This window comes from Glandiceps talaboti, chromosome 8, assembly GCF_964340395.1.
Source record: "Glandiceps talaboti chromosome 8, keGlaTala1.1, whole genome shotgun sequence".
Lineage (NCBI taxonomy): Eukaryota > Metazoa > Hemichordata > Enteropneusta > Spengelidae > Glandiceps > Glandiceps talaboti.
The window spans coordinates 6,987,076-7,010,695 of record NC_135556.1 but is presented as its reverse complement, the minus strand read 5'-3'; the positions used below and the strand labels follow the sequence as shown (position 1 = coordinate 7,010,695).

Below are 23,620 nucleotides of genomic sequence, written 5' to 3'. Positions count from 1 at the left end.
CGGATCGTTTATAAGTTATATCTTAATACCAGATTATTTTGATTTAGTCAATAACAAGTGATGGCTAAGTGTGCTTCGGTAAGTACAATACTGCGAGTATATACCTCAGAACTACGCCTAAAATACGTATAAACTCCGCTTGTGCCCCTTTAACGTTATACCTGTTCAGCGACGTCGATCAGAAGTAAATTTTCATTCTTAGTATTATGTTGGCGTAAACCAATCAATTGCAAAAGTAATTATAAAGCCAACGGCGTCAGAAAAAGAATTGGTTCATATATTACACGCATGTATTCTAATATCTTACATATATTTAGCACGTCACGAGGAAGAATATGAAGGTTACGTTGATCCGTATACCCAAATATCAACTTGTTCATTTCGAATAATGTTGGTTTTGTGGTATGTGTATAGTAAAGTCAGCAAAGTGATATGTGTAGTCCACTGAGGTAGTCGATAATCCTACCCTCGTTATCCCAATGCACGGAAAATCGTATTATGGACGTATTGCCGTTAATAAATAAATATGCATGCCATACAGAGGATTTCAATATTTGACCATCTGATCACGTGACCTTTGACCTTAGGATGACCCTTGATTGTTGGGAAGTTAATGTACATGTATCTATTGGACTTCGATTTACTGCCAGAGTGCAATGACATGTATCTATGGGTATAACCAAGCCTTGAACACATTACGTGAGTATGCTTTAATAATCTAAACTCATACAAAAGTTTACTTCCAATATTGTGATTTTTTTTCTAATATATATAGCCTGTACGTACCTACATCATCAACTTGAAGGCTACGTGAACCTCAACGTACACTGTACAAAAACACCTAAGGCTGGCGGTATTGTATCTGTAATTTTTCAAATTTCAGGTCGTGTGTTCTCAAACTTTGGAGTCGTTTCTTACACGCTAAATAAATCCCTCTGAGGGGAAAGTCCACCCGCCGGCCTAAAAGGTGTATTTTGGATGTATAACACCAGGAAGGCAATCTTAACAGAAAATGAACAATTCCGTGACGACGAATCATGCCGATGAAACTACACCCTTGTTAGAAAAAACAAGAGATAGGTAAGTATTTATTCTTTATTCAAATACTTGTATGTAATAGTGTACGTATTGTCTGCTCAATTCCGACTCTGTGGGACATATCAGTACCATGTATTACCGTGTACGCCTTGGTGTGGAGAGGGAAGGGTGCACGGTTACTTGTTAGGGTTTGGAATTGGGAGTTGAAGTCGCCACTTGAACGTGAGGTGTAAACGTAGCAGAAGCTATGACCTCACACAGACAGTAGTCTCCGCCTGGTGAACTTTGACCAATAATTGGGACAGAGGATAACTCAATACATATTCACACTCTGGCAATGACGTCATATCTATTATCAAAATAATTATTTAATACATTCTCCTTATTCATTATCAAACGCACCAAAGTCGAGTCCCAGGTGCATTTTACAGAAATAAAAACTAGTCAAAAAAGAAACATACAGTAACAGCAAATCAGATGTAAACTGAATGCCTTTCGCACGGACTAATATAAAAATAACTTGAAGTCTCGATTGCTTTTCCTACACATATTATCAGAGTGCACACTTCTGAGCTAACTACCACACATGACATATCCGTAATTAGTAAATTTCAGTAATTATGTCAATGTCTCTCTTAAATTAAAATCTACATCAACATCTATATATACACGTGTACTTTTTTATCTTTGTTATCCGTGTATGGGTTACATGAAATTTAGAGTTTGCATTCCTAAGATTTCGCCTCGTTTTCAAAGATAATTATTTATGCAAATGTTACATTAGAATAAAAAAAACTACTTTGTAGGACGTGCGCGTCAATGTATGTACCAAATTACATGAAACTGACTAAAGATGTTTGCTAATATAATTACCGAAAATAGTTTATTGTGCAAACGACAAGCTTTACAGAACACGTGCACTTTCTTATCATCAATGTATGTACCATATATTTTTCAGATATTTCTAATTACCAAAAATCATTAAGCAAACGAATCATTAAAACCAAAAGCTACATCAATACGTTTTACATGGCATGTGCGCTTTGTTCTAAGCAATGTATGTACCCAATTGATATAAGAAATTTGAAACTTGTGCTTGTAAGATATTGCCTAATGCAATGTGATACATAAAATCATTAATTATGTAAATAAGTTCATGGAATTACAAGCTACATAAATCAGCTTTGGATGAAACGTGTGCCTTCTCGTCACCTGATGTGTGTACCAAGTTATTAATTCTCTGTATTTGTCAAGACGAAGAGATTGTACTAAATGTGACGTCATCACAAAATGTTTTCCCATAAACCCTTGCGGGCAAATCTCTGAGATGGCCGAACACATTTCCAGCGCACCAGGGCTTAATACAAAGATTTCAAAATTGAATAAGTTACCGATCCGAGGTGCTATTTTATCACAAACTGATGTGTAGGTTGATACTAACGAAGAAATGAGACTGGTTTAACTTTTCCATTGAATAAAGAGACATTGACAGTCTTGAAAACAGACATGATATATTAATATCTTATCAGTAAGAATTGTCATTGAGATGTCGTTACATTCCAACAGAACACCGATGCTGTATATAAGAAATGCCAACAGCGAATGTACTTACTGCGTAAACTAAGATCACTGAATATTAGACCAGATATATTGAAAGCATTCTACTCTAGCCACATTGAGAGTGTAGTTACCTTTTCGTTTCTAAGCTGGTTTGGAGGGTTGACTGTTTCAAATGTTAACAAATTGCAGACAGTTGTGAATACCTGTACTAAAATATGTGGAACTGAATGTAAAAGCATGAAATCATTATATGGAAAACGAGCACTTGTTAAAGCCACAAAAATTACCAATGACCCTTCCCATGCCTTAGTTCAGTATTTTGAGATGCTTCCCTCGGGTCGCAGGTATCGAATTTTATCCTTGAGAACACGTCGTGCTCGGCTCAGTTACGTACCTTCTGCCATCAGAATACTTAACCAGAGAATGTAAGAAGTAAAGGAATGTGAATGTTTTTATGTAGTCTTTTACAGTTTTTAATGTCTTCGTACTTTTGTTGTTCTTAGTACTACTTTAATGTGTAAGATTATATGTATGCTTTTCTGTGTTGTTGCAAGACAAATTTCCCCGTGAGGGATAATAAAGTAATAATAATAATAATAACAATAATAATAATAATCACAGGCCTGAATATCTACAAAGTCATGACGGCCAGAAAGTCTTCCGTGCCACTATATTTAAAAAATGGTGTAGTCGTCCCCGTGATAAATACATTGTATATCCCGTCTTCATCGAAGACCTCCTCTTCTAGCTAGGGGCTCTCTTTTACTTTCGAAAAAGTTGCCTCAGGTAGTTCCTGTATGCGGTTCGAAATCGTTTGCCATATAAAAGCGGGTTGATAACACTATTGATCAGCATAAAGTTACTTGGTAAGAGATGGGCCAGTTTTGGAAATGTGTCGTTAACGTCAATCACAGTTACAAACACAAATGGGAACATGACGGCGAAAAACACGCAAATAACCCAAAATATGTTCTTGGTCAGCGCGACTTCTTGTTTTTGAACTGAGTTTTGAACTGAGTTTTGAGCTGTAGTTCTTGTGTTGCCCTTGTCACCACTGTTATTTGGTAATGAATTTGTTCCGTGTACAGTCATAGGTCCGACTCGTTGTTTGCTGTCGTGGACTTTACGGAAAATCTTGTAGTAAAAAAAGCAAAAACTGACCATTGGAATAACAAACTGAATGACAGCAGCCAGGATAGTATATGTTTTACTTGACAAGCGGTCAAACATACACGTGTTCAGCTTTGGTACATAAGCATACCGGCCCCAGCCAAAACAAGGAGGCAGACTCAATATACAAGAGAAAATCCACGGAAGGATACAAAGAAGGAGTGCATTCCTGGGCTTGTTAAACATGGGAAAACGGTTGTCCTGACAGATGACAATGAAACGACTAAAGGTGATGACGATGAGGCCGTGTGTCGCCGACGCCATGCAGTGTTGAGTTATCGCGCCGTAAATTGTGCAAAACGTATCACCCATGACCCATTTACCGTAGATAATGGGCGACAGGGCCAATAAGCACGTTAACAGAAGGGACATATCCGCCACGCAAAGGTTCGTTATGAAAACACGCGCTACAGCACTGACGAGCTTCTTCCGAGCAAGTGTAATGAGTAGCAGAGTATTCGTCACACATCCTGCCAGGATTGTAGTCAAGACGATACAACATTGTATCGTCACTAGCCACAATGGATCCGAACTCGAAAAGCTGTCTTTGGGCATAACTCCTTCGACCACAGTCCTGTTTGAAGTGTCGTTCTCCATTTTGCATTCAGCCTTTTTCCTGTAGGATAATTTCTTTAGAATGTCAAAGAACTCCACTTCCCTGCCAAACCGTTCTCCTGAATTCGAAACAGATGTATCTGTAAGTTGAAACCAAGAAAACAATTGTACTAGTGTGAATGAAGAATCAGTGAACAGTCTGTCTCTCTGTCCCTGGCTCTGGGTCTGCCCCTGTCTCCCTCTCTCTCTCTGTTTCTCTGCTTAACAGGAACTATTACATGTACCAGATTTAGACTGAATGCCTTCCGTAAGGGCAAAGACTTTAGATTTTCGTTCCTACACACGTACACACAATGATTGTTGAAATGCAAATATGCAAATAGTTATGTTTGAAAAATGTACCAAATTATATAGTCGGCATTTTGAAGACATAGCCTAATTACTGAAAATCATAAATTATGCAAACGAGTCATCAAAACTAAAAGCTACATTATAAAACTTTATATGGTGCATGAACTTTGTTACCATCAATATATAAATATACCAAATTATATGGCATTTGAAGCTTACACTCTTCATCGTTATCATCAATGTATGTATCAATTATATTGAACTCGAAGAGGGCTTTCTTAAGATATAGCCTAACTACCGAAAACCATTAATTATGTACCAAAACTAATCAGTTCTTGCCACTACCCTACAGAACACGTGCACCAAATTTCGTATAACCATCCTCACAGAAGGTAAAATGAAACAAATCAAGAAAAAATACATTATAAATAAACATGTTGATTATCTCGAAAAGAGCAACTGTACGCAAAGTTAAATGGCAAGAAATGCGTATTAAAACAAAATAAGGTCTGATAAATAATGAACAATATATTACCAACTTATTTATAACCATAGTTCTGTTTAAAAAGGCGAGTTTTAAGATTGAGGCAATGCATTCCATAATTTCGGCGCAGCGCGAGAAAAAGCGCGATCTCCAAATGACGTCAGTCGGGTTGGTATTTCTGTAAGGAGATACTTTCCACCAGAACGAAGATTACGAGTTGGCTAACGCTGATGTAGAGAGATGATGTCACAGATATAGTCAGGGGCGATACCGTGAGAAAAAAATCTAGAATTCAATCCTCTATCTGTTGTATTGGTAACCAGTGAAGTGTACATACAGTGTTTCTATCGTACTTCCTGGTATTTGTGATCGACGAGACGTACAGCAGTGCTGTGAACTAGTTGTAATTTTTTTAAATACTATCTTGGGATATGCGAAATAGGATGAACATTGAATGTTCATGACTCCTAAATGCTTCTTTTTCCTTCAGATTGAACAATAAAGAAATTTGCATTGTTCATTTATTAAGTATTCGTGTCTGCTATTAAAGACCCATGAGGCTATGATGTCCCACTGACAGAACAACAGAGGCGAAAAAAAGCGTTTAAAAATTTTATGTTTCTTGGAAATTGAGCGAAATAAACGTGTCGTGAAAGCATGAACTGACACTCCTGTACCCGAAGCGTGTGGAAGCACCTTGATATCCTCGAGTGGCGTTTCCTTCGTCATAGTTTCCATAGTAACACATGATCACCCCGAACAAAATAATTATGTTTTGTCAGACATGGGAGCGTTTCCTGAGTATAGCTATTATAATTGTAATCACGTTATTGTCGGACTCTATTTATAAATATTTCACGAAGTGCAAGAGGCATCATCGTGAATATGAAAGAAAAGTTTTATCTTTGTATTAAATATTGATATAAATATCATCACGTCATCATCTCCTTGGTCATCTGTCAACCATGCTGTTCACATGACGACGGTGTCTCTGTCTGTTGTACAATGTAATACAACGTGACGTTAACCCTTTCAACAACTTTTGTCTACAAAATTGATGCTGTTGATGAGAACGTCCTTGTTCAAGTGGTGGACAGTTCAAACTGGCTTTGAAGCGAAGGGGTCAAGAGGCCTTCTACTTGAATATCACACTTTCAAACACAAATGCTGTTGATGAGAGCGTCCTCTTACAAGTGATGGACAGTTCACACTGACTTTGAAGCGAAGGTGCTGAGAGGCCCGTTCTGGTTATCACACTTTCAAACTTACACAATTCATACAAAAATGTAGATTCACGCGATGCTTTTATCAGACTTATTTTTTTTTGTTTACCTGTGAAAATTAGGCCTATATGGTGGCCCACAGGAGACAAAGGAAAACTAAATTTGTGGTCTAAATAATTGATTTTTGAGAACAAAATACTTATTACAAGGATAAAACTTTTCTTTCATATGACAAGACATTAATTTCTTCTGTCAAAATAAAAATATCAAAGCAAAAAACCGATTTCTGTAACAAAACTGTCTTTTTACAGAGCAGAAAATTAATTTGCAAAACGAAAATGTTCATTCTTATGGCCAAAACGTTATTTTCGAGTGATAATATCTAAGTTGCAGTATAAAAAGGTTTAATGGTTGGTGCAACGTTTGAAACATTAGAACCATTTTTCTAAAGTTCTGTACCAAGAGTTCAATTTGTGCAAAGCAGCGCTACTCGTATTTTAACATGTCTGTTTTTTAGAATTTGATTTTTAGCATTTTTAAACTGTACTCATTTGTTTTTTCCTTCTCATGTTTTTGTTTTGTTTTTACGTACATGTTATGATTGTAGTGTACAGCGCCTTGAGATGTCATTTTACTTGGAAGGCGTTTTTAAAGAAATAAATATTATTATTATGTATGTATACATACATACATACATACATACATACATACATACATACATACATACATACATACATACATACATACATACATACATACATACATACATACATACATGCATACATACATACATACATACATACATACACACACACACACACACACTTACATACATACATACATACATACATACATACATACATACATACATGCATACATACATACATACATACATACATACATACATACATACATACATACATACATACATACATACATGCATACATGCATACATGCATACATGCATACATACATACATACATACATACATACATACATACATACATACATACATACAATATCAAACTTTTATTTTGAATTTCTTATAACGTTGTGGATGTAGTATATATCAAGAGGAAGAGATAACAATAAATGCAGCTTATTCCCAAAGCAGTTATATAGGTAAAATTTGAAATGAGGTGGTATCAGTTGAATCAAAGTGTGAGGGAGCCAAGTGTGGGGTGGAAATCCTGGAGATTTTTGAATTTCAAGGACTAAAAGAATACTTTATTATTTTAACACGTCAAAGTTTGAGTAGCCCCCACCCCCACCCCTTCACTCCCCATTTTTTGAGTACCCCCCCCCCTTTCACTCCCAAGTTTTTGAGTGACCCCCCCCCCCGGTCGTAAATAATGATGGCTCCCTTAAGACAGCTCGGGAGTTGATATTTCAGAGAATCTGCTGATGGTAGCTAGTTTCGGTCCTAGACTTAATCGCCCCAGGCTAGACTTTAGAGATTTGATGACAATGAATTGGTGACATCCCACATAATCACATACATGTATATAATGCACAATGAATTCGGCTCCCTTCTTTACTTAGTACTTACATTTCCTTCGTTTATTGTTGTTTGTTTTCGGATTTTTCTGTTTCGGGAATGATCGATCTCCGCGATGTCGAAACAAACGACAATAAACGAATAAAGCAAGTAAAGAAATTAAGCCGTATTCACCAATCACCACATTAGATTTCACTCAGATTGATATAACAATAATGCCATGTAAGATTTTTGGAAATGAAACAACTTCACCAAAGTAGGTGAAATTAGTATACAGTACGTGTTCCCTATGGCAGGACTGTAGCATGGATACGCGGGAAAATATATTATCGATCGAAACGATTAATATTGTCTTACAGTATCAGAACAAAGACTATACAACTGAAACTGTATAATGTGAAGGTGGCAGCGGTGGGATTGAGTCCTTATCGTTAATTCTGAGACTTGTGCCATTTTTCTCGTCTGACAACATTTAAACCATTGTTTTTGAAATATTTAAACCTGTGAAAGGGTCATGTTTAGGAGAAAGAAAGTTGAGGAGCACCACATTTTATAAAACGGAATCGTTAGAGGGTCTTATTTTACACAACAAACTGGGTTCGAAACTACCCCCCCCCCCCTCTGTAATTACTGAACGTTCCCTAAATATTGCTGCTTCTTTGTCATTACCTATGTTGTTTTTAATAGTCGGTTTAACCCCCATTACCTATCAATGTCATATTCTATCATCCTTTATAGGATTTCCTTGGTTCAAACACCTATACGTGCGTCAGTGACCATTGAGAACATCCCTTCATTGTTCAAATATCTTCTGTACTCGTATTTCAAATTGGATGTATTCAATAACAGGTGTCATACACACATTACCAAACAATACATTCTGTAACACAATTAAGGAATATATAAGCTTCATTATCGTGTAGCTATTGTTCACAATTCATGTCGATTTTCTGGACCCCCGTTACCTTCGTTGTACGACCTCCATCTTTTTGTTGGCTGTATACTAGTATTCAAGAAATGTAGAAACAATTTATGCTGTCTCAGTGCCCGAAAACTATTATTCATCAGGTGTGATCATTTTTTTTCAGCAAAATTAAGGAAGCCCTTTATCAGAAAATTGAAGATTGCGGCGCGGAATTACCTAAAACTTCGCTGCTTTATTTATCGTTCCTTTGAAATCATAACCGAATTTAGCTTGTTCGCCATCTTGTTTTCGAGGAAGTCATCTTTCCATTTCTTTGTTTATTTGGTAGCCATTTTGAAGTTATAGTACGGGTACTTAGATTTGAGATAAGTTCAAATTGAGTGCCCTCGAGTTTTGAACATCTAACGAGATTTTTCAATGCAAGATGGTAAGGCTTAGAAATCGTCAGACATGCCCCCACTCTGAGGAATTACGAACCAAATATATTTTGCTCCATCATCTAGAAAACAGAACCTATTACACTTTTATTAAACTTATGCAGACAAAAGACAGATATGAAACCACTGGACTGGCTAAATTTATTTTCAAAAGCTTTAAGAAAGGACAAAATAATAGAGAAATATAATTTTTTGTTTTGTATTGCTACCGATGTGTACAGTGACTTTTTTGTGAAATTTCTGGGGGTTATTTGTAAAGTAACCTTTGAACCTATGAAGCTTATGAGGCTGTGAAATGTAACGAAAGGCCAGTGGCCTAATTTATGCAAATAAACTTTAATTAAAACTGAATTGAAATCGTCAGAATTGGTGCCTTCCCGTTGACTATGACGTCAATTGCGCCTAGTAAAAATGTGAGTTCTAAGCATGTTTGTTCTAGAAAGATGGATTTTTACTGATCAGAAGTCAAATTGCCAATAATTTCACGACTCGAAATTGTACTACTTGCATTTGGTACCTTTTGGGGTATGTACAATTGTGACCATTTCGCATATAGGAAAACATATAGTAATTCTTGTAGTTGATAAATGATTTGTAATGACTCTAGATCTGTTGTTGATGCTTGTCAGTATCTATTTATTTGTTTATTGTTTGCTGGTTTGTTTGTTTGTTTGTTTGTTTGTTTTCGTAAACATAACTAACTAAGCCTGAGTGCCCTGTGGATACACAGGAGCCATAACAAAATGTTTCGTCTGATGATCGCAACAGCGTGTAACGACTGTGTAACAACTCCTGTGTATCTACTTCAGCATAGACATTTTGCATATACTGAGTTTGTGTATAAGTATATTGTGCTCTGCTAATATTGAGCACGATTCTCTCCAGAAAGACGACATCATAGTTATTATAATTGTTATTATATATATACATATAGCCACAGGTTTTAGAAACTCATTAACCGCGACAAAAGGAAACCTTAGGGTCGAAAAACGATTGAGACAAAAATATCATGTCCAACGGCGAACATTAGTCACGAGAGGCTTGATGAAATTTTAGGGAGAGATTTTATATATTTGATTACAGTTGCATTTCCATACTTTCTTACAGCAAGGAAGTCCATATATATATATATATATATATATATATATATATATATATATATATATATATATATATATATATATATATATATATATATATATATATATATATATATATATATATATATTATATGTTGTATATTTACATCAAATCGAAAGTAAACAGGACACAAACAATACACACACACACACACACACACACACACACACACACACACACACGGTTAGTCATGCCGTGTGTGGGCTCTAGCATTCCTATCGAGCACGAGTTTCTGAAAATGAAGACAAATCCAGAAAGATGAACTTACTCTCCCAAACAATCGACTCCGTTTGTCCCACCGCCCATCTATACTTCTCCGGAGTGACGTAGTAGACTTGCCGACTACAATAAACCAAGTGACTTCTGCTGTGCAATGATTGTTAATGCATGTTTATATATCACTACGTGTATGGAGCAGTCAATTTCTTGGGGGGGGGGCGACTGGTTACGCTGTCGTCTTGTGTACATTCATGTTCTAATTCCTTATACATGATTGTCACATTGCTATTTCTTACAGCGCTATATTTGAAGAAACTGATGAGGACAACAGAAGACGATGGAGGTCTATCCGGGTGATGTACTTGACTATGTTCGTGGCCAGTCTTGGATTCTCCATCGTCGTCACCTCGATATGGCCTTACCTACAAAGCGTGAGTGTGGCATCGTCCATCTACGATCATTAATATTAGTTGCTTATTCATGGCTTTCTGATTGATATCAAAAATCACGAAGATGAACATACTAGACAATGATCCCTAGACAACGGTTGCAACAGTGCTAAGGGGTTGACCAGAGGTTGCTAAGAGTTTAATCATATGGAGATTGTATACTCGCAGGGAGCCGAGGAAGTGTAAACGATAGTTGTGTTGTCAATCTGTCTTGGCATTGAACTGTGGAAACTCATTGACCACAATGTGGAAAGCGCTCAGTAAAAAAATAGAAACATACAGTTAATATATATTGCTGTCCTCGTTTCCACAAATCTTGAGCCTAAAAAACGCAAATATTAGAAATTGAGTAGCTATCTGTTATCACCTTACAAGTCGCCATGAATACTATGCAAAGAGTATTCACAATGTTCGTAGTACTTGTCATGTGCGTGTGTACTTGTGCGTGTTGCATACATGCGATGCGACGGTCCAGCATTTAAAGAGATACTCGAGTACTAGTATATCAGTGGCCACTATATTGCTTTATATTGATGACCTTCCTACTGACATTATGTGATATATATGCTATGAGAACGTGACGCTGAACAATGGAAATAGTAGCTGAAATGTTCTATTGATAACTTATAATACATGTATTTATGAAACAAGGGTAGTCAACGAAGCTTTCTTGCAAAAAGGTGTTCTTTACACAAATTTTCAAATTTTTTCATCGGTAATGGGAGGGGAGGAAACAAGGAAGAAATACGGAGGGGAAGTCATGATTTTGATACTGTAGGAGGGGGAAAAATCAAAGGGGGAGGGGTGCACACTGTGTATGTCAAAATGAATTGTTGGTATGGTGGATATCACAAACAAAAGTGGGGAGTGGGTAAAACATTCACAATATTGGGTGTGCAGTTGGCTGACGAGAATTTGAAACCCAGTGGGAGGGCCCGAGAGAGGGCAAATATCAACACCAATGGGAGGGCACATATAAAGAACAAGCAGATGGATCAGTTACCTGGAAAATTTGCTTTATGTTTAATCTTCTAGGAGATTATCACACTGGACAAACAGTCAATCATGCACACTCTAGTAGGAAATAGAGTTAATGCACTCTAAAGTGATGTGTTCAGTTCCTGAACACTTAATTGTAACAGATTTTGAACGCAGTATATGTGTTCAATATAAATACTAGAACGCGTGTGTTCAGATTTAGAACACCGTGTTTTTATTTTGAACGCATAACATATGTTCAAAATCTTATAAACTAGAACACTGTTGACGCATCAGAACACTGTAACAGTTTTTGAACACAAAGTAAGTGTTCAGAACAAGAATAGAACACATACATTCTAGATCTGAACACTAGTGTTTTATGTTTTTGGCACAACCGACGCTAAACTGAACACATGGGACGCGTCCGAAACATCACAATCTTGAGAGTGTGCACAAATGAGTGTGATAATCTCCAAGAAGATAAGAGATAAAGCAAACTGTTAGTGATATCTTGCCAATTATAAGATTAGGAGTGTTTGAATTTAGATAAGAGAAGAATGGACAAGGCGTCTTTATTTAGTCAATAAAGAGATAATTATATACAGCTGAAAGAGAGAAAAGTAGCCAGGGAAAGAAGAAAACAATTATATCACCACAAAACTCAGTGAGTCAATTGCTCAATTTCACACACAAAATAAGTTATATTGCACCACAAAAATTGACCATTCAATCGGTCAATCATTCAACCAAATAATAAATCAATCAATAAATCGATCGATCGATCGATCGATCGATCGATCAATCAATCAATCGATCAATCAATCAATCAATTACATGCTCGCTGGGCCCTGTTGTAGGATATCCCCAAAATGGCCGAACACATGTCAAGGGTAGTCTATGTCAAAGGTAGTCGAGCTGCTTTACAAGATTTCAAAGTTGAAAGAGTTATCGAAATGCTATTTTATCACCCACAATCATAATATGCAAGTTAACAGCAGTTATAAATACAACCTCAGACCACAAGTGAACTAAAGGCAGAAATAAATCTGACTTTTCCTTTAATGCACATGTATGGATAAGAAGTGTTATTTGTCAGTCTGTTTTTTATCAATCTGACGTGTACCCACTACGTAAAAATGCTTGTGAACCCCATCCACAATGCACCTTAGTCTAGTATACACCGTTCATTGCGTTGACAGCAATCCTGTGTATCATGTGTGTAATGAGGATTTCAAGGGAATCCCCTGGAACTATTATCAAATTAACTACCATATATCCCTTAAGGGTACTTATCACCAAGTGATTAGCTCTCTGGTCGACTTGTATTTCATTGTTTCTTGTTGTATCAGGTGTGATCCTATCATATTTAGCAGGGTATTGGTGACAAGTACTCTGTATTATCAACTTGACATTGTAGGGCGAAGGGCTGCGCATCTGCTACATCTTTTGGAGTACAACTGTCGACATCAGACCGTGGACGAACGGAACCTGTTACAAACAATGAAAGGAAAACAATAAATTGGATTAATAAAAATTGGCACAGCATGCTGGAAGTACAAAGACTTGAACTACATTTCAGCATTTGATAAGGACAGTTGTATGGCCACTTCACATAACAGTTCACATTCACAAACAAATTAGAAGTTTCCGGCATGGCATTTCATGCTCACAATACAGAGGCCGCCATAGAACTGTTCTTACCAAACCCTGAACTGTGCTACAAGTCTCTAGCTCTGCTGTTCCAATATTGTGTGCAAAGTGTCAAAATCATATTCCATTCATTCGCGGTATGATGTCAGCAGCTGTAACGTCACTTTCTCTGTTTTAAGCCTGACAACTGTATAATCTAGACGACACCAACCAGTTATAGATTGTGACACTCTACGCTTTGGAATATTCTTTTCTTAAAAACTGCATGTGTACCTACTGTCTTGACATTAAATTTACACTGTTACCAGTACCGTAGCCTGCGGGGGGGGAAATGGAGGGGGCAGCTGCCCCCCCCCCCCCTAAGATTTTGGAAAACAAAGAGTAAAAAAGCTACTTTTTGAATACATAGCGATGCTATTAAAATTGTTATTTACGTGACGATTCCTAGCATGCGCGATTTCAATGGATAGTTCACTAAAATGACTGTACACTGACTCATGGCTAATATGTATCTTATATCGTTATTGTACGCTGGCTTAACTTTGAATTAAAATCTGTCCAGTTAAAAATTGTAACATTTTGCAGCAAAATAAAAAAAAATTGCGCTTGAAAGTACAAAAGAAGTGCACGCACACGCACACGTACACGTACACGCACTGTGCATTTTCCGCGAGTAACAGTAGTCTTGAAAGTCTCCTTCATTTGAAGATCATAGCAAGTCGCAATTATAATGTCAGCGAGTGAAACTCAAAAAAAAGACGGAAAAAGTCGTTCAACGTGAGGTTGCCTGCTATGCTGCATGCAGTGACTCGTGACTCTGAAGATGCGCTCGATCTCATTTACATCTTGTTCTTATATTAAAACATTTCATGCTGATAAAACGGCAGATCTCTTTTTGTAATATTTGGTGGCTCTGAAAAACTATTAAACTAGTTACGCAGTTTAAGATCCACTATTTGAAGATATTTCTTTCAATACTTGTGTTCGACGTTGTCTTTGGTTAAAATGTTGTTTGATATAATTATCTCATTGCACACTGACACTAGCGTCATTCCGCAATTCATTTTGAAGCGACAATTTGCTATGGAAAGAATGGCCCTGAATTAAATTGTAAACAGAGCTGTACCTTCGACATCAAAATCCAAACTTCAATTTCCAGTATAATGATAATGACAAGGAGAATTCACTGAGTTCACCTTGGGTTCCGACATAAACGAGGCCATAACAGTTTTGGGAGTTGGGTAAAGAAAATGGATAATGATTATTTTGTTGTGTTACTTATTTGAGAAAGCACCATCCATTTTGTTACTTTGAATGTGACATCTTTTCGGCAACTACTTTGAAAGATACAACATTAGACCAGAAAAAATGAAAAAGCTGTTCAACCTACCCATATATGTTTTTTTCTGGTGATGGGCAATATATCCTCATGCGGGCTTCGCATTTTTTTTTTAAATTAAGGATATGTCTTTATATTTTCTGAAAATGAAATCGACCTACTTACCAATGTGATGGGTTAGGTTACCCGTTGACATGCAAATGTATGTAAATTAGCACTTTTCTAAATTTTAAATGCATGATTGCACCAAGACAAAGTTCTACCCCCCCCCCCCCGGCAATTTGGTCAGGCTACGGCCCTGGTTACTATATTAGAGATTACATATTATAGACTGGACCCAGTTTTCTGAATCTGTCCATGTTTTGATCGTGCTCTCATCTTGGATAATGTCACGCAATCACAACAGCAAACAAGGTCGAGACTAAACTAGCCATGAATAATATTGAACCCCGGAGTAGGGGGGGGGGAGTTCTCGCCAAAGGCTTTCAAACAGGACGAAGTTTCTGTTTAGTGTTGATCAGATGTGTGCCAAAAAATGACTAATTCTGGAAAATACAGCCAATGTTAAAACCAATATTAAAACTGTACGTAGTTGTTATCTGTGTAGATACTAGTTGTTTCAGACGAATGATGCTATAGTTTAGCCGTGCAGTTGGTTTCATTACTAATAGTCTCTGTACCTAGCATCAATAAAGTAGTATGCAGTAGAGTGTTTAGTATTGTCGACTACAGCTACTAGACGTAAAAAGTAGGCAAATATCCGCATATTGAGAACACTGCGCTTTCCATAGATACATCACCTCTCTTTACTTTTGAAACGCGTATGCAGTGATTTCTTTATTTCTTTGTTTTAGATCGCACCAACCAAAGACACTACTTTTCTCGGCTGGTTGGTTGCCGCCTTCAGCCTTGGACAACTGGTGGCCTCGCCGTTGTTTGGGCTATGTAGTAATTATGTTACGCCGAAATGGCCGGTAGCTTTTACGTTGGTGATCGGCATATTTGCTAACATCCTGTACGGCTATGTTGCGGCATTTCATACAAACAACGGTGTGATAATGATGGTTTCGCGAGTTTTTGTAGGAATTAGTGCAGGTAAGTGTACGTCACAATCGATATCGCTTCCTTGACACCGTGATTCCTAAATTATTCTTTCCATCCCAATTCTTTATAATAATCAGATATTATCTCCCAATATTTTTCTTCGTTCAGCCAAGGAAAGTACCTGAGACCTAATTGACCTTGTCATTACTCGTCTTGCGACTCGTAGTAGCAAAACCCTTAGGTCATGAGTATTTTCAGACTGAATATCGGTCAACCGATTGCAATGCTTTTCGCAAAGTTGAAAGACATCTCTTAGATGATGCTATACACAAAATATCCCTCTAAGTAAACTGCTCGTTCTGGAGAAGAAGGTTTTTAAAGGAAAAATGACATTTTTTTTCGAAAATCCAATATGGTGGCCAAGGTCGTGTTTTATTGACAAAATTAAAAGGGCAGGGGACATGCATACTACATACCAAATTTCGAGCAGCCAACTGGACCCCTAGGTTTTGAGACGAAATTGTTTTTTTTTACGAAATCCAATATGGCGGCCAGGTCATGTGACCAGCCCGAAATTCCGTTTTCTAGTTCTAGCTTGACAAAAAAGGGCAGAAGAAGAAAGAAGAAAGAAGGAAAATACTAACATCATAATTACTGCTCACAAGGAGCATGTACATGTAGATGTGTCGTAGAGTGTGTAGTAGACAAGTAGAAATCAACACCTACTTGTTACATTGCATACAAAAGAAATGCGTATAAATGGTAGATGTATACAATGGTGGAAATCCTTAATTACAAAGCATAGAATGTACTGTACCCATCACCTAACCTGATTTTTGTGTGCCAAATCATTGACCTCTGATACAATATATATGTTAGTCTCGGTTACCCAGACTCTTGCCGTTGAGGACTCCACCCCCAGCAGTATAAGTATATTTTTGAACATTCATTTAAAACAGATTTAATATAAGGCTAACTTTGAAACATTCTTATTATTACACACAATGTTTCATTTGTTAAATTCTAATGACTATTACTATACATGTTACATTGCCCCCTGAATAACCTTTGACCTTTTCATCTGGAACGCGTTTACGTACTCATCTCATTTCAACAAAAAATTAGGTACGGAGGGCATTAATTTTTATCAATTTTTGCAAACTGCCAAAGGTTTACCCTCTGAGTTAGGGTGACCGATTTCCAGTCGTGAAACAGAGTCACTTGCTCGATCGTTATTCATCTTTGGGGATGTAATTCCTTGAACTGAAGACACTAATTGCATGGTGATTTTGAAAACAAAGATAACTGATGGCGAATTGCTGAGATAAAATAACCTGACAACTAATCGAAATCTACACCAAATATAATGACGGATTCACATCGTTGGATCTGAATGTGAATAAAAAAATATTCAACCGATACCTAGCCTGGCCTGGCCTGGCCTTGCCTGTACCTGGCCTGTACCTGTGTTTTGTACACACCCGAAATTTTACCTTCGCAAATTCAATGTCCATCGCATACGTGAAAACCGTATATTGATTAAATATTTGGTCAACAAATGCAACCGTATAGTGTACATGCCTTGTTCGATTTTTTGTTATCAGAAATTTGACCCGTTTCTTCATAAATATGTGTTGACCCTGTCCTTCTACAAAGAAGATCAGATCTCGTATTCTTTGAAGCGTACAATGATTTGCAACTTGAATTTGAATCACTTCTATAGAAAATTACACGGTCGTTTCTTTTAGGCAACAACGCTGTCGCCAGATCGTATGTATCGGCAGCAACAACTCTGACAGAGAGAACTCCTGCTATGGCCAACCTTAGTGCAGCACAGGCCCTTGGATTCATCCTCGGACCAGGTAAAATAACAAGAAGCATGGTTTTCTATTTAAGGCGTATAATATCAGAAATCTTACAGTGATCATTGTAGTGTATGCACTTTGAGCTAGAAGTAATATGACTTGAGATACGCCAGTTACTACAAAACCAGAGAGACTATAATTATTTCAATTACTAGGTGGCATGGTGTTTTTTTTTTACATCTTACACAACTTCTTTTTTTTTGTTATAATTATTCAAACAAAATACAATTTACATGTTACATTGATCGCTCTGAACACAAATAAACAGGTCTGTGTTTGAATCTTCCTTATTTACATTTCATCTGACAGTGATGTTGATTTGTGTTCACAGTGAGATAAAATGTATCAGTTTTTATATGCTTCCGCGCTATCAGAGTCTGTATGCAATTTGTAACAAAAACGTTGAGCGAGACATGAAAAGAAACATCATGCTGCAAATAAAGTTCAAACTCTATAGTCACTCTGGTTTGGTAGTACAGTGGCATGAGCCAAGTTTAAAAAAAAAAGATATGTTTTATTTTTACCCTGATGAAAATACCTGAAACCTGGATTTAGATATTCTAGTATAATAGTACATGCCTTCGGTGGCATTAAGATTGTTTGGACATTTGGTGGCATAGGTTCCATCAACATAGTAGTGTATACGTAAATTGAACTATTGTAAAGTAATAATATGTACAATATAAGTTTGATCGTGCCAATACCAAATCATGTTTATAGGGGAACGCCACTTCAGGAAATAAAAGTATTTCCTTAATCTTTCCATAATCTTTCGGTTCTGGAGAGTCATTTTATGATTTTCACATCACTTAAATCTTGCATGATTGCCAAGAAATGCCTAAATCGAAACTCTAATAATTCAGCGTCATTGGCTAGTAGTGACCCACTGTTGCAATTGCCTCATGGAACTTGACATACATGAATATGTATTAGATGAACAATGAATATTCATGAATCATAAGGGCTTAATTTCTTCTGATGTATATTCGTGAATATCCAATGTTCATCTAATGCATATGTATATCTGCTAAGTCCCGTGATGCAACAGTGGATTGCTGTGAGAATAATGAAGGTGAAATATAGTTTCAATTTGATGTTTTTTTATAATCGCGCGAAATTTATGTGATGTGAAATCATGAAGTGGCTCTCCACAACCCGAAATTTATGAAAAAAAAACATTATTTCCAAAATTGTTCATTCACAGAGTACAATTTCATAACAACTTGTCACGTCATTATCATAAAGATCTATAAAACTATTTGAAGTCAAGGTTACCGTCAAATTTGTTTTGTACTAACCAGATCATGTCTTGAAGATTTTGCCGTGACGTCACTCAGCAACTACAGTCTAAAATGTCTGTGAGTGGGATGAACTGTTCGCACTTTGCAGATAATGTGGTTTATAATCGTATGATTGTTGGATGATGGTTGTTTTTTTTTCAGACAATTGATTAACCATTGTAAATATATTTTTATCTGTCTACTAGTCATCCAGACTGCGTTTACACCTATAGGTGAAACTGGAATACGATTGGACGCCATCAAACTGACACTTAATATGTATACCGTTCCTGCCTTCATGAACGCTTTACTAGGAATTCTCAACCTTATTCTTCTGTTAGCTGTATTCAAGCCGTATATTGTACCTGACACGGGAGATTGTCATGATCGAGGTAACAAATAACAACAAATATACCACCTAATCAATCAGCGTCCTGAAAATGAAATATACCTAGAGCTTAATTTACATTTGCCACTGAGACAGACAGACAGACAGACAGCCAGACAGACAGACAGACAGACAGACAGACAGACAGACAGACAGACAGACAGACAGACAGACAGACAGACAGACAGGCAGGCAGGCAGGCAGGCAGACAGACAGACAGACAGACAGACAGACAGACAGATGGACCGATAGATAGATAGATAGATAGATATGTGGCCAGGTAGGTTAACAGACAGACAGACACGCAGACAGGTAGGCGTGCAGGCAGACAGATAGATAGGTAGTCAGCCATACAGAAAGATAGATCTATAAACAGACAGGTTGGCAGGCAGGCAGACATACATACATAGACAGCAAAAGGGGAGACAGAGGCGACATGCAGAGACAAAGATGTCAGACATAACGTTATTCCATGACTGACCGGGGAGTGCAAAATTTATATACATATTAGATTGTTAGCAGTGACAGATTATACGATAATACTTAATATAATGAAAACATTAATTTTAACAATTAAGTTTTGTTTTGTTTTGTTTTGTTTTGTTTGTTTTATTTTGTTTTGTTTTGTTTTGTTTTGTTTTGATCTACTAACAGATCTTGAACTAGCTGAAGAAGTCGAGGGAAGCGTAGATAAATTGGCAGTAATCGCCTGTATCGTCGTGTTTTTTGTCATTCTCTTCGTGTTTTCACTAAACGAAACGTAAGTCAAATCCCACTTCAACCTAATCTCTACAATGCCTCGAGTCCACAACACCTGCACACATGAATTCATTATTTTCATATCTATGACAACCAATGTTACATTATATAACATGGACGATTAGCTATAGTTATAAAAATTACGATGTGAATGACGTCATTCTGACGTCATTCCTCTTTGTCCGGTGTAGAGTGACGAGTAATTCATTATTGTTTGTGGCACGTTTTCTAAATCTTGTATTATCTTTTACCAGCGAATGTGTCTTAAATTATCCCTACCTGTGAGATTACAATGCATTAACAAACAGTTTAATGAACGTGGCCCGTCATTATCTACATTGTCCTGTGATTAATAATGATAGGTGTGAAAGCAACTACATTGTAACAAGAAAATCACACGTGGATACAACAATGGTATGTTTTGTTATTACAAAGGAATCAATTCTCTAGGGGCTTAAGAAGTGAAAAATACAGCAATTGAGGTAAAATTTAACACGTATCCGTTACTTTTCTCATGTAGAATTGGAGTGCCTCTCGCGATGGATATGTATGCCTGGACCCGTAAACAAGCCGTGTTGTATACCGGCTTTATCCTGGGATCAGGTAGCATCATTGCAATGGTTATGTTTATGGTACTCAAACCTCTATCTAAAAGGTAACCAGTCTTCAAAAACCTTTATTTTTAAAATTGAAGGTAGCCACAATTCCCCCGGCCCTCGCACCTGTTCTAAATACTGAAGGCTCCCAATTATTTTCAATACGTACAGTATCCTACGGCCGGGAGTGTACAGTCTACTTCCCCCTATTAGAGGAAATCAATCATAAATGCAACGTCGTATAAACATGGATACAGTTTAAAAGTGTTCTCTTACAAGGTTAAGCTAATTGTTTCGATTTAATACATCCACGGTACACATATTACCATGGAAGTACCTGATACTTCTAATCCAGTGATGTTTCAGGTTAACCATGTTTAAACTCAGTGGTCTGAGGTATAAAAAGACGGATATTTACATTGCTTCATAAAACTCCCTATTCACAGGTATACAGGGTTATAATATTCAAAGTGGTCTCGATTTTTAATTTTCTTGAAATACCCATTGTACATTATGCTTTATGATTATTGATAGATTTGATGAACGAAATCTCTTACTGGTTGGGGTGTTCTTGATGTTGATTGGTTTTGTACTTGATATTCCAATGCCATGGTCATCTGACTATCCACCTAGACCTATTTGTAAGTTTCTATTTTTTATCCCTTTATATCTATCAATGTGTGTGTGTGTGTGTGTGTATGTATGTATGTATGTATGTATGTATGTATGTATGTATGTATACAAATATGTATGTATGTATGTATGTATGTATGTATATAATGTATGTGTGCGCGCGCATGCGTGCATGCATGCATGCATACAAGTATGTGTTTTTTATGTATATATGTATGAGTGATTTTGTTTGTTTGTTTGTTTGTTTGTTTGTTTGTTTGTTTGTTTGTTGTGTGTATGTGTGTGCACGCGCGCGCGCATTTGTACAAGGAAATTACACATTTGTCGTGAAATATAGAAAATTACGATGCCCGATTCGGACCTTTTTCTCTTTTCTTTCTTTCACTCTCTTCAGATAATTTGAACGTCACAAACAACAGCTATGAACTCACAACGTCTCATAGTGAAGCAGTCGGCTGTGCATGGAACGTCGGCTGGTGCAATTATACACATAAGATTTATCTTGCTCAGTACCTGGTGGGGGCGTCATTTCTTGCTGCCGGATACCCTATAGCTACCGTAATGAGTATGACGATCTATTCAAAGATATTGGGTCCTAAACCACAGGTAAGCAGCGATTATTCGTCAACTTGAGGGGTTTACATGTTTTTTTTTCTTGCCAGTCTAAAGTTCATGCTTTAGTGTTAGACTAGATTTCAAATATAACGGAGTTTAGACTGTTGGATACATCTTACTATATATGTCAGCGCCTAATTCGTCGGTCTTCTCTTCAAGGTGACCAAAAGGGGATACGACATGTCGTCGTATCCTGGCGCGTGAAAATTGAACCCCAAAAAAGAATTGTTAATTTTTATCGAATTCTTTGTAACAATATTTTGCCTGATTGATTATATCTCTTTTTTATCTTTGCTATTCATAGGGTCTGTTCATGGGGTTTCTAACAGGAGCTGGTAGTCTTGCACGGACTGTTGGACCAATCTTTGTCAGCCAATTCTACGCTAAACTCGGTCCAAAGTGGACTTTTCTTACAGTATCAATAATATTGATGTTGACTTTGATCTCCATTGTAATTACCTATACGAGACTTATACCATTTATTGACAGACATAAACAAATAAGAGGGCTTTCAATACAACAATGATAAGGACGATGAAGTGTTACCATGGAGATTTCGAACAACAGTGTTACTCTAGATATTTGATCGGCAATGTTATACCATGAAGATTTGTACAATAATGTTACCATCTACATTTGTACAATAATGTTAGCATGGACATTTCGAACAACTGTGTTACCATGGAGATTTGGATAATAAAGTTACCATGGAGATTTGAACAATATTACCATGGAGATTTGGAACAATAAACAATGCAACTTTATCGAGTTTTTACAAGATGAAATTTTGAAACACAAACGAGTAATGTTATAAAGAAAAGAACATCTACATTAATATATAAAATTTAAAGATTATATGTCAATAAATGATTTTAAACAAATATATTTCGATGGATTGATTTTTATTTCATTCATGAAAATAAAACTACTGTAAAATCTTACATCATGGAAAACATTAGAGACAAACACTTACTTTCTGTTTTGACAAGAAATGAAATTTATAGTACTAAAAAAAACATCTTTTTTGAAAATTTACATTAATTCAGCCCTCTTTGATGTCATATGACATAACGTAAAGGAGTAAATAACGAATGTCCGTTTACCAGAATGGTTTGATTTAACAAAAAAACTGAATTCGGCAACTGACAGGGTATTGTTTCTATGCAGAGTTTCACCGGGCCCAAAGGCGACAGGGCCGTAAAAGAAATGAAAGACCTTGTATACGTTTCGCTGTTAATGTTCTAAAACGGTGACCTCCTCATACAAGTTTGTTGAACCAGGGTATTGTGTATGCTTCTTGATTTATCCTTCAGTTTCTTTATGTATTCCCAGTGCATTCAATCCACAACATAGTAGTCTCGATTACCCAGCCTCTCGTAGCTGGGGGCTCTGCCTACGAGATAGACCATCCCAGTCGTTCG

General features: G+C 36.8%; 1 protein-coding gene across 1 annotated transcript; it reads left to right on the top strand.

Annotated features, from left to right (window-relative positions):
• Positions 1-1,012: 1,012 nt before the first annotated feature.
• On the top strand, positions 1,013-22,725 carry LOC144438784 (major facilitator superfamily domain-containing protein 8-like). Its single transcript, XM_078127952.1, has 10 exons — positions 1,013-1,080; positions 10,899-11,031; positions 15,874-16,114; positions 17,812-17,925; positions 19,415-19,600; positions 20,251-20,356; positions 20,876-21,010; positions 21,486-21,592; positions 21,979-22,190; positions 22,504-22,725. The coding sequence occupies exons 1-10, from the start codon at positions 1,013-1,015 to the stop codon at positions 22,723-22,725; spliced, it is 1,524 nt and encodes a 507-aa protein (XP_077984078.1).
• Positions 22,726-23,620: the final 895 nt, after the last annotated feature.